Here is a 16,737-nt window from a genome sequence, read left to right as displayed (position 1 = left end):
AACCATCTTTCTTTAGATGAAAACACTCACTGTGGACAAAATAAACTCACAATCCGAAATTCACAAATGTTTAGTGTTGTACATGTACAGTGAGTGAGTGAGTGAGTGTTGTAACTTGTACAGCATATTAAAGCAGCACAATCCAAAACCAAGCATGAATTTGACATCAGTATGAGACACTCTATCCTCTTAATATTCTGGGGGAAGTTGCTGACAATTAATTGGATCTATAGCTTAAACAAAACAATAACAAACAGGTTTTTGTTTGGCAATAAACGCATTCTTTATTTCACAACCAATCCATATCATTTTTAAAAAAAAGTTTCATTTACAGAAAGGAAACTTCACAACAGCCATATTTTACAAGTAAATAAAGTGCACATGTAATGCATACATGAACTCAACTTGTGAAATCAGGTTTGGCAAGTGATAAAACTATGAAAAGTCTGAAAAATTAAATAGGGTAGTTGCAGTAGATTCAAGAAAGTGATTCAAAAATTCAACTTTATGAAAGGGCAAATGGATTTAAGCATACCCTCACACCTGAAGACAGTAAAGGTTTTTTTATATTTATTTATTATTAATATTTTGTTGGAGAAAGGAGCTTGCAGTTCAACTGCACTATTTCATGAGTGGTGGTGATGGAAATTTCAGGTTTCAATTTTCGCTTTATTAAATTTTCACAAATGTACGTGAACACGTACCTGGATGATCTGCACCAGATTTACAAAGCACTACATCACTTCGCAATTTGATGCAAACACAGTCCACTGTGAAGTTTTTTTCCAGTGTGAATGCATCATACATCGTCAATTTTGTTAAATATTTTTGAAAAGTTTTAACAAGTACAATTGACGACTCTTTGTTGACTTTTCGACGACTATTTACTGTTCTTTGAATAAATACATAACATGAAAATACATGTACATGTACATGCAGTCACCGTTTGTCCTTTGAATACACTACGACGTGTCGCACTTACAGCATATTTTGTGAAATGAATCACAGGATGCGTCATCCTAGGGATACAACGATGCATCGTAGGTTACAATAAGTGTCGTGAAATCAGGTACAGATTGTCATCGTTACTACGAACGACACTCTCGCACCCGTGTGTGCGCTGTAAGCGCGCGTGTTTACAGAACCGGGATATTTTGGGTTTTACGAACTGACGTCCGCCACAGAGCGGCACTTTTAGAGGCAACAAGGCATATTTGTACAATTTTTGTTTTCACGAACTGACACCCAAGCATGATGCGGCAATACATCTATCCGTGTACTTGTGTGATTATACATGTACAAATTTTTCATTAAAAAGGGATTTAATTGGTTAAAATTAAGATCGGTGTCAGTTCGTGAAACCCAAAATGCATGGGTGCATTCTAAAAGTGTCGCACTGTGGAGGATGTCAGTTTGTGAAACCCAAAATATCCCGAATCTGTAAATACGCACGCGTGCAGCGCACTCATGTGTGCGCAAGTGTCAGTTTGTGGTGACATTGACAAGATATATACCATCTGAAATGGCATTAACGACAAAACAGAAACTGTCCTGATCAATGATTACCTCCAGTTATCTCCTAAATTCCCAAACTTTCTCAATTCCCCCGGCAGTAAGTTATTCATTATGAAATGTTTACGTCAACTATGTTATTCAAGCATCTGGGACAGGGAGGCAGCGAACAGACTACACCTACCACTCCCAATTCAGATCACACTGAAAATACATGTACATGTACTCCTCACCATGGACTATTTAGAAAGGTTCAGAGTGGGGGTTGGGCTGTTTGAATGAACATGGCCATGGCATGGCATGGTCAGGAACTGATAAGGAGTTCAATCGCAATGGGTGGGTAGTACAGATCAGATGCGGAGGAATCCAAAGCTCGTCCATTATACGAGGCTATGCATGTCTTTGCCATCTTCAATCCAGAAATAGGAAGAAACTCTTCAAACCTGAAAGCCAACAAGAATATAACAAATGGAACAAAGTTAATGGGATACTTTGAGATGCATGGTGGCAGCAAATACACCAGTCCTTTTCTGGTGTTGACGTCAATTTGAACATGTGCACATTAGGTTAAATGTGACGTAAAAAAAATGAAAAGGACAGGTAAAAGGAAACGTCTCAAAAGTCTTTGTTGAAAATTATTGCCAGGTTATTTTCAAGATTGTTGTCTGTGTCTTATCTTAAACAACTTTGCTGGGATTTTTCTTGCATTGAATATGAGTGTTAAAAACTATAGAAGATAAGAAAGTTTCATATTTTATATTTTTATATAGGCACAGACATACATGTAAACATGTACATTCATGTACATGATGTATGTACATGCATGTACATGTACATACATGCCATGATCAATTTTTAAGTAAAATAATATCAAGATGCTCACCGATGAAAGTTGTCAAATTTTCTGAAGGTATCCTTCGTCAGGGCAGGGTACGTCATCTGCGTGTCATGGTGGAATGCCGTACACTCCGCATAAGAAGAAATGTAGGCCAACCTCCTCCACAGCGTCCGAGAGACAACCAATAGGTCTAGATGGCAAATTAAAGTACACATTCAAGTTCATGTACAGTTACGTGACTTTTGTGTTTGTACACAACAAGAACAAGAGCATGCATTACATGGGTTTCGACTAAACTCCGTACCCAACAACCACAAGACTGTTAACGACTTGGTCCCTAACTGACGGGGTCTGACCGTCTGAGACAGCATGGCCAACTCAGTTCCACTTCCAGGTCAACTTGGTCCCAGGTACAAATGTTAAGTCGGTCCAATTTAAACTAAGTCTCAAGTCATTTTCACAGGTCAAATTTGAAATTAATGAAAAAAATACTCTACAAAGTCATGAAAGTACAATTATAAACAGTGAGGGCGAAAAGGAAATGATGGCCCTGGCAATGTACATTTTTATAGGGCTATGCTATAATTTAGTAAAATGTAAAAATCATATTGAAATTGGAAGATTTCCTTGTTAGGATTATAGAATGCATTGTGATTATTTATTACGAATACGATTTCTGGGTAATTGCATTTAGCAAGGCACACTGGGCAGAAATATTTCTTAGATGAAAGTCTTCTACATACACGAGTCGTTGCGTCGTCCAAAAGTGCGTGCTGTGGGATAGCTCAAGGCGCCTACGCTACGACTGTTTCATGTACGACATTACTGTAATGACTTCCTGTCATGGCGCGGCGTACGTACACAAAATCCTTGTGTCGCAGGCTAAAAACAAGGAGAAACTACAAAAACTACATCTTCTGAGCAGAGTAAATACATAATCTGTAGGTTTACCTTTGAGATTTCCGTCTGAATGTCCGAAATCATGCCAAAACATGGCCACGAAGGTCCCCACTCGTCACGCCATGACACTGCATGTACACTTCGTACGTCGCGACTTGACGAATTCCTGTTTTATTCACCCTCAATATTGGCTAAAATCTTACGAAAGCATGTCGACCCGAACCTTTCGTCTATATCAACGTGAACCTAGATAACCCATTTATTGATAGATTGACCAAGTATGCGTCACAAAACTGCATTTTAGTTTAAAAATGATGTTTTCTCGAAGTGGAAATGACGGCACAAAAACGCTAAATCGTACCAGGTCACAAGTCACACGCTGCATAAAAAACACACATTATCAGAATTTGTGCACGCTAGATGGCAACTGTCGACCGTACATAGCTTCATTGATGTTTGTAGAGCCTTATTTGGTAATCTGTTGCATATTCATTTTAATTAACCAATCAATCTTTATATCTTTCGCGGGGTATTTAAATCCACCAACGAAACAAAGGGACCGCTGCCCGTAATGTTTATTTACATCGCGCTAGGTTGTCACGTGTTATTACCACTAACTACATCTCGCCAACAGAGGGCGTACTTTTTTATGCGTGAAACTGCCGTGTACCAGACATATCACATCAGAGGCCACGAAATACGCGTATATTGTGTCTGCCCTCACCCCCGAAATTGCTCAGGAAGTGCGCGATTTGCTACTCGCCCCTCCTGCAGAGAACCCTTACAAAACTTTGAGAGAAGAACTAATCAAACGCACATCTGCAACTGAACAGAAACGCCTTCAGCAACTCCTCAATGAGGAGGTGCTGGGCGACCGTAAACCCACCCAATTGCTTTGCCATATAAGACAATTACTTGGGGAACGCGTGCTTGAGGAATCAATCCTCCGCCAGCTATTTTTGCAGCGACTACCACCCAATGTGCAAATGGTGTTGGCATCAAGCGTCAAGTTGGAGCCGTTAGCTGAACTTGCCGACAAAATCATGGATGTTGCCTTTCAGCAGCAGCCCGGGAAAGTCAACTCGGTTACACCAGTAACATCTGCATGTACCCCCGCCATGCCTGCACCGCTGACAGAACTGGAACTCCTGCGAAAGGAAATCGGTCAACTCTCGCTTCAAGTACAAGCCTTGTCACGCCGCCCACGTTCTCGCAGTCGACCCCGTAATCTCTCGCGATCACAGACACCTACTCCATCCACCGGAGATTCGGCAGCCGCTGATCTCTCTTCCTGGTGTTGGTACCATGCGTCTTTCGGTGACCAAGCTCGCAAATGCCGCCAGCCATGTCAGTATCTGGGAAACGGAACCGCCAGCAACTAACGGCGACAGGCACTGCTGGCGAAAAGCATGGTCGCCTCTTCCACATTATGGATCGCTCGACAAGACAACGCTTCCTCATTGACACTGGGGCAGAAGTGAGTGTTGTCCCCCCATCGCGAATTGAACGCCAGCGACCCCGACAAGATTGTCACTTGCAAGCTGCAAATCGCTCTCCCATTTCAACTTATGGAGAACGGTCACTCACGTTGGATTTAGGGCACCGACTAACATGTAGATGTGGATTTTCTACGCCATTTCAACCTGTTGGTGGACATGCGCCATTGTCGATTGTTAGATGCCACGACCAATATCAGTGTCAATGGTGTCATGTGCAGTCAACCCTCACCTCATCCAATGTTTACAACAGTCGACTCCCAATCGCCATACCGTGCACTACTAGCCCAGTTTCCGGACATCACGAGACCCTGCTATGATGACAAGTCAGTCAAGCACAGCGTCACGCACCACATCACCACGACCGGTCCACCGGTTTCGGCTCGTCCTCGTCGCCTTCGCCCAGATAGACTGAACATTGCTCGACAGGAGTTTGACCACATGCTGCAACTTGGTATCATCAGGCCATCAAGCAGCAATTGGGCTTCACCCCTCCACATGGTCCCAAAGAAGACCCCAGGGGACTGGAGACCTTGTGGGGACTACCGAGCACTCAACGATCGCACAGTTCCAGACCGCTACCCAATACCGCACATCCACGACTTTTCGTCATCGCTGCATGGTGCCAAGGTTTTCTCCAAAATCGATCTGGTGCGAGCCTACCACCAAATTCCGGTGGAGCCTACCGACATCCCCAAAACTGCAGTCACCACGCCCTTCGGACTCTATGAGTTTGTGCGAATGCCCTTCGGTCTCCGCAACGCCGCGCAAACTTTTCAGAGATTCATTGACAGTGTCATCCGCGGACTCGACTTCTGATATGCATATATCGATGATCTCCTCGTTGCTAGTGCTGATGCGGAAGAACACGAACGACATCTTCTCCAGCTCTTCAATCGCTTGTCTGACCACGGACTCATCATCAACCCAGCGAAAAGCCAGTTTGGTGTGGAGTCCTTGGAATTCCTCGGTCACTGCGTGGATTCCCAAGGAGTCCGCCCACTTGGGGAGAAAACACAAGCCATCCGCGAGTTCCCACGACCCACGACACAGCGCAAACTCAAGGAGTTCCTTGGGTTAGTGAACTTCTACCGGAGGTTCATACCACACGCAGCTGCCATCCTCCAACCGCTCACTGATCTCACGACATCCCGCGGACAGTCGAAAAGCCTGCAGTGGACTGACGCAGCTGAAGCGGCTTTTGACAACATCAAGTCAGCTCTCGCTAATGTTGCCACCCTCGCACATCCTCAGCCCAATGCAGACTTATGTGTCATGACTGACGCCTCAGACGTCGCTGTTGGTGATGTCCTCCAACAAAGAGTTGACAACGCTTGGCAGCCGATCGCCTTCTTCTCACGCAAACTCAAACCAGCGGAGACTCGATATAGCGCCTTTGGCCGGGAACTGTTAGCCATTTACCTGACCATACGCCACTTTCGTGCCATGTTGGAAGGACGTCACTTTTATGTCCTCACAGATCACAAGCCACTCACGTATGCATTCGAGGCATCACCAGACCGACACCCTCCACGCGAAATCCGCCAACTGGACTTCATTTCGCAATTCACCACGGACATTCGAGCAGTGAAGGGTGTTGACAATGCCCCAGCTGACGCACTGTCTCGGATCCAGCTGAATGCAGCCACCCTCCCACCTGCCATCGATATTGATGTCATGGCCGACATGCAACAACGTGATGATGAACTGCAGAAACTTCGTACAGCTTCGACATCACTCCATCTCACAGACATTCCACTGACTACTGGGACATCGCAGATCGTTTGTGACACTTCTACGGGCACACCACGTCCATTTGTGCCTAGTAGTCTCCGCAGAACTGTCTTTGACTCGCTTCATTCCCTCGCACATCCTGGTATCAGAGCAACGCAACGACTCATCACCGAACGATTCGTCTGGCCAGGTATCAATCGCGACATTCGCCAGTGGACACGCGAGTGCATAGCGTGTCAACGCGCGAAAGTGCACCGACACACCCATACTCCACTCGGTACATTCGCCACTCCTGATGCTCGATTCAGCCACGTGCACTTGGACATAGTGGGACCCCTACCGCTATCCAATGGGTACCGCTACTTACTCACCTTTGTGGATCGCTTCACCCGATGGCCAGAGGCCATACCAATCATCGACATAACGGCCGAGACTGTCGCCAGAACTTTCGTTGATAGATGGGTTTCCCACTTCGGTACCCCATCAACGGTGACAACTGACCGAGGCCGTCAATTTGAATCGGCCCTGTTTCGCGCCCTCACCAAGCTCCTTGGCTGCAAACACATACACACTACAGCCTATCATCCAGCAGCAAACGGCATGGTCGAACGACTACATCGCCAGCTCAAGGCTTCACTTAAAGCGCAAGATGATCCCACGAAATGGACAGAAACACTCCCACTTACTCTGCTGGGAATTCGTTCTGCTGTCAAACCAGACTTGGGCCATTGTCCAGCTGAGCTCGTTTTCGGCACCACCCTAAGACTGCCAGGCCAGTTTTTCGAGCCTGACAGCGCTGCCCCACTGTTGGACCCAGCAGATTATGTTGACCGGCTCAAGGCTTCCGCTCCACCCAACACCGCCCCGTCGACAGCAACAGCGAACTGTTCATATGCCGAAGGACCTGAATACATGTACCCATGTTTTCGTGCGTTATGATGGTGTACCGAAGCCCCTCCAGCAACTCTATAACGGACCATACAGGGTTATCAGCCGCGCAGACAAACACTTTGTCATTGACATTGCTGGTCGCACAGACACTGTATGTATTGATCGGATTAAGCCTGCTTATTTTGATGAGCATAATTCTGACACTCCAACTCTGTCTCACTCACCTGAACCAGTGATTGCTCCATCTGTGGTGACCAGAACGCGATCAGATCGCCTTGTGCATTGGCCTAAGACACTAACAGATTTCGTTCATTAAAGGGAATATACAACATTTGCAAACATCGAAAAATAAAACTACCAAGTTTTTACGAAATACCTTACTAAGATGTTGGTAAATGACAGTCTCAAGCATCTTGTAAAATTAAGGCACCTGGTGTGAAGTCATTTTCAAGAAAATGGTATTTTTGTGGTCGGCCGACCAGCGTTGGAAAAACCTAACTATTTTCAACTACTGCTCCAAATATACAATTTTTTCAGTCCAAATTTTGTTTGCTATTGGTTACATGTTCATGAACGGGTGCAGGCCAGCTAGACTGGTTCCCTTGCCTTACAATTTTCCATCATCTATAAATTTATCCATGTTATCTTTTGTGGAGTCAGGGAACCAGACTACTTGAACATTTTTGTTTTTCTTGGTTTTTCCAACCTTTTCGAACACCAAACTTAAAAAATGTCAGTGTAACAATATTTGATCTATTATACTAACCTCTCAAATAGTTCATTTCTGAAAATTACAGCAAAAGCCAATGATGTACATTCCCTTTAACATTCACTGGTAGGGGGCTCCTGTAGTAGCCAAATTGTTGTGTTATTGTTAGTGCGCCCTCTGTGGACAGCGTGTGAACACTAAGGTCAAAGTTCGCGCACTGTAGATTTCTCATCGTTTTAATCACATCGTCACGAACCGTCGTATCCTGGTATTTTGGGCAAAGTGACATTTTTGATTTTTATCATTAATAATGTTAAACTGAATTATTTTACGGTGATTTTAGACCAAATTGAGCTGTAATTTTGAAATATAGGTAATCAGAAAAAAATATAAATCTGCAAATATAAATGTAACTGTTTTCACGAACCGACTTATACATTTACGCCGCTTTGTCAGTCCACAGAAATTACGAAAAACCGTTCCACGAACTGTCGTATCTTTTTACGACACTATGTGGAAACGTAGTGTGTCATTTTTATTATGCGCCCTCTGTTGGTTACGTCAATTAGCTTTTTTGTACCCAGGACTCTTGAACTTGCGTGCTTGTTTTTTAAACAAAGGCAGACTCTGCTGGGAACGAGGAAAAGCATTGCTTCGCACACGTACACGTTGTACGTACGTACATAGCATACGTACGTACGTACGGCTGTGCAGCTTGCAGTTTGCTGGGGCTGACTCAGTAGGCAACTTCAGGCCATTAAAATGGCTGAAAATGACACCTTGCCCTCCACGGATACCATGACAAATAAAGGAAGTGAGTATATTTCTTTTATAGATCTCTATGTAGCAAATAAATGTAAAACACTCCCAAAAACATGATGTAAGCTTGAGCTAGCCAACGTTAGGGCCTAGGCCCTAGCTAAAGATTGGAATGGTTTAGCTTTAGGCAAGTCATTGATTCGACGTTTCATATGTAGGCCTACTTGACTTTGTGTAAAGGCCTATATAATAGTGCAGTTTCGCTCAATCCTTTTAGAACTCTTGGACTCGGCCTCCCTTTAAATAATAAAATATAATGCCCTCAAGCTCGATCGCTTTAGTAGCCTACTTGAGTACTACTTAGTCTTGGCTTACAACAATACATGTTTTTAGTCTTGCATGCATGATGTAGGCCTCCCCAAACAGGCACACTGTCACTGTTTCAGTTTAATAAGGAACATTTCAAGTTTATACGTGCATCCATGCCCCCTTACTTGTCTATAATTGGGGTGTTTTTCTTGTTCCCTGTCCTAAACCTCACCTGGGAGTATAGTCCTGCCTTAATAATAATAAACAACACAACAATATTCTCTGGCTAGACCAATGCCTGGCTTTGGTCAGTGAGTTGAAGTAGGGCCTATCGGTGGGCCAGTAGGGTGGGATAGCCCATGCAAATTGGTAAAATAGACATTCCAAATGATTACCCTATTCCCACATTTTACATCCTCTGGCAAATATGTAATATAAACAAAGCATTACCTCGCTACATGTACTATCAAAAGTTACATTACCTGAGAGTCATCATTAAAAATGGATTCAAAATAGCATTCTTTGAATATAATTTTCAACTTCAAATTCCAGATATTGACATCCTGTTTAACAACGACCTTTCTTCAAAGTAAGACCACATTGCCAGTTTACGGTATAGATGTATAAAGCAGTTTGTACTTCAATTTAAAGATAACTTTGTTTCTCAATGTTTTCCATTTAGTCACAGGCACCTCTCCAAAAGATGTCTCGGTCCAGTGGAGTGACCACACAAAGAATGTAGTTAAATCCAGCGAGTTACATTTTCGTGGACTATTACATCAACATCAGCGGGTGAAGATGAGGTGGGGAAGAACTTGGTGGAGGGGCAAGGTGCTTGCCTATGAATCAGCAAGTCAAGGTATTTGAAAGAAGCACTCGTACAGCTAAAATTGGAATCGAACATGGCAAAATAAAGTTTTCTTTAAAATGCTCATGTTCGTACCCCATTATTAATCAAATGAAGTTCTTCTCAGTTGGTATAATCACACACATCCCCAGTGAATTTCTGTTTTCATTTTGTTCTTGAATTGTAGAGGCATCTGATGAGTCTGAGACCTTCCGTGATGTGGATGTTACATCTGAGCAAGGTACGTACATCTTTATACTCCATGTGTGTAAGTGATAAGGATGGCAAAGAAGTATGACAACTCGATGTGTATTAAACATTGTTATAATAGGATGATTTACTGTTTTGCAGATTCCTCTGACAGTCAGGTTATCGGAGAGCTTAGTGACAGTGACTTGGACGAGATGGATGACATTCCACTTACACAGCTGCAGACACACCTGGCATCAACTCAAAGTGAGTATCACATGGAGATAGCATCTTTTACATCTTCAACATTATAGCACATCTTTCTTTTACCCAAAATATCCATCAAAGGAACTTGAGCTGAATTAGGATTCTAAGCGTATCTTTGAGTAGTCCTCTGGCGAGTGCAGATGTCAAGCCTGACAATCTATATGTAGTTTCTCCTTCTTGATACCAAATGACACCTGAAGTTGCTTTTCTTAATGATTCATAAGTAGGGACAAATGCTATTATTTGTTATGTTTATGTTGATTTCCTGTTCTGTTTCTTTCCTGCAGAGCCACTCCATGAAACTGATGGCAATGGGAAAGTAAATGTTACTGACTCAGAGGAGATGGATGACATGTCATTGATGCAGTTGCAGACACACTTGGCACGTACCAATAGTAAGTTTCACCTGAATATGTTAATATTTGAATGAGTGATTCATTTGTTTCGCATCGGTTTATCTTCACATCGTGGCTAGTTGACATCCAACATTGTTTTTTTATCCTTCTAGAAATTTTAACAGTCCTGAGATAGACATGCATGAAAGTACACCATTGAAAAAAAAGCAGCTTGTGGCACTATCTTATAAAAACTGTAGTAAAACAAAGTACTAATAACACAGCATTTTTGGTGGTGCTTGTTTCTGTGCCTTGCAGAAAGCATGACATCATCGGAAGCTGCAGTCTGTCCACCGTCTCAGACTGGTAGGTACCAAATGGAGTATTCACTCACTTTTTATATTTGAATAGTTCAAGTAAAATATCTTAAAAGTTGTTTCACAGTGGTTTACAATCTTATAAAAGATAAATGATTTCAAAATTTTAGCTTTGAGTTTTTGTAGGAAGATAGTAAAAACAAAATCACCTAGTCATTTAACTCAGCTTTCACTAATTCTTGGCTTCCTCTTTTTTGCCACACACACTACAAATTTCCTTTACATCTATCTCATTCAAATGTGAATGAATTCCTTGATGTGATTTTAATTTCTATGCAGCCCAAGACCTCAACGCGAACAAGACAACAACACCCACTGAACTGGCTGCCACTGCCATCCCAAATGCAACAACACCTACAAAGGAGGCTGGTGAACACCAGGAAAGCCAGATGATGAACATATCTGAACAGTGTTCAGAGTTTCATTGCCTTCAGGACATTTTTGCCGCATGTGCTCAATGTCAGTGCTTATTGTGCTTTGAACATTTTATTAGAAGTGATGCATGTTCAAATCACAATAAGTATTTCTCTGTATACGTAGATAACATGTCATCCTCTGTAATTGACAACTCTCCCTGTTTTGTTGAGGTTGGCGCTACTGATAACACACTGATTCAGGATGAAGTGCTGACCACAGTTGATGTGGGAATGAACATTGACTGTGTAAGTGATCCATCTCAAAAACAACCCGAAGATTATGTGGTAGATGGGGAAGAGAGAGTTGAAACAGGGTTCTCTGCTAATGTTCAGCCATCTGGCACTAAAGCAAGGAACAAAAATTTCACATTTAAGCGAAACCAGGGAGAGTCATATTATACTGAGAAAACCAATTGGTATGTCCTGCCAAGAAAAGAACAAAACAAGCAAAGGTTTTCATCTGCATTCTGTGATGTAAGAAAGTTGTCATGCAAGACATTAACGGAGTCAGACCGCAAGTCAATACAGCATGCATTTTATGATTTAGGCAACTTAAGCTTACAACGCCAGTGGATTTCTCGCCATCTTGAAATACAGAATCAGAGCAAAAACCCCAGAAAGAAAATTAAATTGAAATATTTTCTTCCACTCAATGAAGAACTTCAAATATGCTCCAAGGTACAAGTGTGTAAGGTTATGTTCCTGAACACGCTTGGGTTGTCAGAAAGACAGGTCAGTACCGTGGTTAAAAAAACAAGGCCTTTGGGTGTGATAGAACCAGAGAAGCGAGGTGGTAGGGTGAAAAAAGATCTAGACCAACAATTAGCGGATGAAGTGCACAAACACATCAACAGATTTCCTAAAATGGAATCACACTTTTGCAGAGCGAACACTGGCTATCAGTATTTGTCACCAGACTTAAACATAAACAGGATGCACAGATTGTACCTCGAAGAGCACAAAAAGAATGGCAGAAAAGCTTCTTTGAGTTTTTACTCGAAGATTTTCAAAAGCATGAAACTCAAGTTCCATTCTCCCAAGAAGGACTTGTGTGGGTTGTGTGATGCCTACAGAAAAGGAAATGAAGAAGAAAAAATGCGGATGTGTATCGATTACGAAAAGCATATTCAAGAAAAATGCAAAGTTCGAGAACTTAAAGAAGAGATGAAGGAAAAGGCGCACTTGAATCCTGAGACTTTTGTGGCATCAGTATTTGACTTGGAGCAAGTCTTGTACCTGCCCAGGTCTAACAGAGGTGAACTTTTCTACCAACGAAGGTTGTCCTGCTATAATTTCACTGTGTATGAGCTTGCGAGCAAAACTGGATACTGCTATTTGCATCACGAGGGCTTAGCGAAGCGTGGATCGAATGAAATTGCTTCAAACTTGTACTCTTACTTAACAGTTGTAGACAGGGAAAAGAAAAATGAAGCAGCCTTTTTCTGTGATGGGTGTCGTGGCCAAAACAAAAACTCAGTCTTGCCAGCTATGCTCATGCACTTTGTCAAATACTCAAAATCGATGAAAAGTGTGACAATATCATACTTTGAAACAAATCACGGTCAAAGTGAGGGCGATGCCATGCATAGTACGGTAGAGAGAGCTATGAAAAACTTTGGTGACATCTTTCTGCCTGCACAACTCGCTGCCCTGATCAAACTGGCTCGCCGAAATCCTTCTCAATACATAGTTAATGAAATTCAAACAACAGACATCCATGACTGGAAACAACTCTTAAGAGACATGCATATTCTGAAAGTTCGCAAAACTGTGGAAGGAGAGCCAGTTGATTGGACTAAAGTTATGGCTGTGAAGGTAGAAAAGAACTCCCCAAGTAAGATCCAGGTGAAATTTTCTCACACTGACGTGAACTTTTCTACCATTGCTATCGGTGAAGGGCAAAGAAAAGTTGGTCATCAGTCCTAAAAAGGCATACCCAAAGGGACCGCCCAAGCTGTCCCAAGACAAGTATGCTGATCTGATGAAGATGTGCACTGGCACTACGCCATTGATTTATCATGCAGATCATGTTTCATTTTACAAACACTTGCCGCACCAATAAGACCACACACTCCATATCAGTGTCAGAATCTGCAAGCTTTGGTTGAAATCATTGTGTTAACTTCAGTTTGTCACTTCATCAAGAATCGGAATTTGCATCAGTGTAACATGTGCCATTGGTAATTCATTAATAATTATTGTAGCAAAAATGTTTGAATGAATTTATGAATGAATTTGAGCTACAGAGTTTCAGTGTGTAAAGACAATTTTGTGCTTGAATAAAAATACACAATTGATGAGAACCTGTAACATTGGAACTGGCAAGCTGTTATTTTTATGTTATCATTGGTCTTGCTTTGAACATAACTTGACTTTCAACTCCAAAATAGTGCATATTGGGGAAATAATGCTCTTAAACAACCAGGGAAGATTGAAATTGAGCCATTCTGGCACCCCTTGTAAACGCAGTACATGAATTCAATACATGTACACGTATAACATCAAACCACGCATGCGCAGTAGGAATAAGTCACACGCGCTGGGACAAAATCGCCACATTTTCGTTCCACGAACTGTCGTAACTTTATACGTCACAATCGCGGTGTTCGAAAACAGGCAAATGATAATTTCACAAAAACGACGTTTGATTTCCGAACAAAATAACATTCAACAACCGGATTGTTGACACAAACGATAAGTATTTAATTAATCCACGATTATTCTGCTGCGAGGCTGCATAAAATGGATTAAATTGTAAATCTGCTTGTTTGAAATATGAGTCATTGAAAACATGCCCAACTTTAAACCGTTTTTTTCTCAAATCAAGGTAAGTCTGAGTTACGACGGTTCGTGGTACGACTGACGACATGTCACACCGATGTTTTCGCTGTTCCACTTTGCCTCGTAAATTGAGTTACTTGTTGTGGATAATAAACCATCCTGCACGTAAATATTGTCTGCAGCCTTATAGTACTTGTAGCCACTATACTATGATTGACGAGGCATATTATTCTACACGCGGCTCATTATTCTATACAAAGACGCGCGCTTTAGCTCGAACTTGACGTAAACAATTGAAAAGGACTGCGCGTGTTCTAGGTATATAATCTGCCACGTTGAGGCTCAAAAATGCTGCTTTTTTCAGCTTTTTCGAGAACCGTTCGTCCAAACCACCTCAAACTTGACACTGCACATTCTGTTGCCCCGAGCAATGCACCCGCCGATTTTCAACTTCATACGGTGCCCGGTTCAGACCGACAGAGATTCCTGGAATTAAAGTAGAGATAATTCAAGGAATCTCTGTCTGTCTGTCTGTCTGTCCGTCGATTATCTTCAGAACCGGACACCGTATGAAGTTGAAAATCGGCGGGTATATTTTTCGGGACAACAGAATGTGCAGTTTAAAGTTTGAAGTTGTTTGGACCAGCGGTTCTCGCAAAAGCTGAAAAAGCAGTATTTTCGGAGGCAAACGTGGCAGTATATAGCTTAGAACATAACACCCGCACGCACTGCCGTTCTTTTCAATTGTTTTTACGTCATGTTTAAGCTAAAGCGCGCGTGCTCAATATGACGCAAACAATGCAAAAAGGACGGGCACGCGCATTGCAGGGCGATAAATTGTCCAGTATGGGTGAATAGTAATGGATCAATGGAAGAATAGCATTGCGTACCATGTTTTCGTATGAACACGGGCACATTATTTTTGCCGTCGACTGAGCGACCATTGTGGGTGGTCGAACTTCAAACTTGGCAAAAATGTTGACGTAAGTGTGCGTTCAACCTGTGAAACCAACACCATTGAATCGCGTGCGTTGTTTGCACGAGCAGTTCTCCAAAACTCTGCAATGATGCAACCTATACCAGCGGCAAAGCAATTTGCGTTTCCCGAACATGCACATTTTAGACGGGCACTGCACTAGTAGTTCTAAATTCAAAACGCAACGCCCCAGGCGCGTTCTGCGCGACACCGCGCAGAATGTGCTACGCGCGCGTCAATCTCCATAAAAGGGTTGTTTACATCTTACTCGCCAGCTGAACACTCCATTATTTTGCTAAGGGATGTTTCTCAAAGCTGGAGTGAACTTGTTGATCAAAATCGGGATTTTTTGAACGAATTCCTTTATTTTTTTTTTACCGAAAAGGTATTTATGAATGGGAATAAATATGTGCTCGGTCGGTATTAATCACTCTGTTTAAGACTGCTTAGAGTCTGGGTGCTGATAATTACCCTCGCTTCCGGCTCGGGTAATTATCAGCACACAGACTCTAAGCAGTCTTAAACGGAGTGATTAAAACCTCTCGAGCACACATTTACTCCCTTATTTAATGTCAAGCATTTCAACACACAGTGGTAAAGGCAGCTAAATCACAAATTGTTCTTTTCAACTTACACTCTCCACAGTGTCCTGGACGGACACCCTCCTATTTCTGGGGCTGTCCAGTGCCTCAGCTATACCAACTACAGGAGCATTGTATAGTACCCCTCCTCAAAATATATCGGCAGCTCAAATGCAGACGTCACAAACACCTGACAATCAAAAGTGACAGAACATAACAAATCTACAAAATAATCAAAGCAAAGTCTCATGGAACCACTGCACCCCTGAAAAAACATTTAATTTACTACTTTTACCCTTTCAAGGGTAAAAGCTCTTATACTCAGCGAATGCTTTTATCCCGGTGTTAGGCCTCCGTGCGCACATGCTGTCTATTGATCTAATACGCACAGCCTGTGACCCACAAACGAGCATATCTCGGTCACCGAACTTTTTGCAATATCTTGTATGGCGCACTTAGGTTATCACAGGCTCAGATGGGTCGGCGCCTAATAAGAGATAATTATGCAAAGGGCACAAAATTGCGCTGGAAAACGTTTAACCAATCAGATTCGTTGGTGCGTGTCGGGATGCTGGGCGCTCGGCGGGCTGTATCATACGGCCACTCTGTCACAGACATCCAAAGCGTGTACAGACAAAAATGTTGTTCTTTCAATTTTCAATCAATTTTCATTAAGCTTTATGCTTGAATTAAAAAGTTGTTGATTATATTACTTATTGCTGGAATATTTACTCGTCTTTGTACGATCTAATGTTTCTCAACTGCGACTCTTCATTTGGATTTCTTTGATGGATATTATCGATTCTGAGAACTGTGACTT

At 42.4% G+C, this 16,737-nt stretch overlaps 2 protein-coding genes across 2 annotated transcripts; one reads left to right on the top strand and one right to left on the bottom strand.

Moving 5' to 3' along the window:
* Positions 1 to 928: 928 nt before the first annotated feature.
* LOC119734060 lies at positions 929 to 3,803 on the bottom strand. Its single transcript, XM_038207431.1, has 3 exons — positions 3,302 to 3,803; positions 2,396 to 2,540; positions 929 to 1,955 (listed from the first exon to the last, which is right to left on the bottom strand). Exons 1-3 carry the CDS (start codon positions 3,342 to 3,344, stop codon positions 1,817 to 1,819), a joined length of 327 nt encoding a protein of 108 aa, XP_038063359.1. The 5' UTR covers positions 3,345 to 3,803; the 3' UTR covers positions 929 to 1,816.
* Positions 3,804 to 9,868: 6,065 nt separating this feature from the next.
* On the top strand, positions 9,869 to 16,057 carry LOC119733711. The gene is made up of 7 exons (XM_038207095.1): positions 9,869 to 10,007; positions 10,183 to 10,236; positions 10,347 to 10,451; positions 10,739 to 10,846; positions 11,105 to 11,152; positions 11,443 to 11,995; positions 15,982 to 16,057. Exons 1-7 carry the CDS (start codon positions 9,947 to 9,949, stop codon positions 16,055 to 16,057), a joined length of 1,005 nt encoding a protein of 334 aa, XP_038063023.1. The 5' UTR covers positions 9,869 to 9,946.
* Positions 16,058 to 16,737: the final 680 nt, after the last annotated feature.

Source organism: Patiria miniata, unplaced genomic scaffold (assembly GCF_015706575.1).
Source record: "Patiria miniata isolate m_02_andy unplaced genomic scaffold, ASM1570657v1 HiC_scaffold_26, whole genome shotgun sequence".
In the NCBI taxonomy this organism is placed as follows: domain Eukaryota; kingdom Metazoa; phylum Echinodermata; class Asteroidea; order Valvatida; family Asterinidae; genus Patiria; species Patiria miniata.
This window is presented reverse-complemented; position numbering and strand designations above follow the sequence as displayed.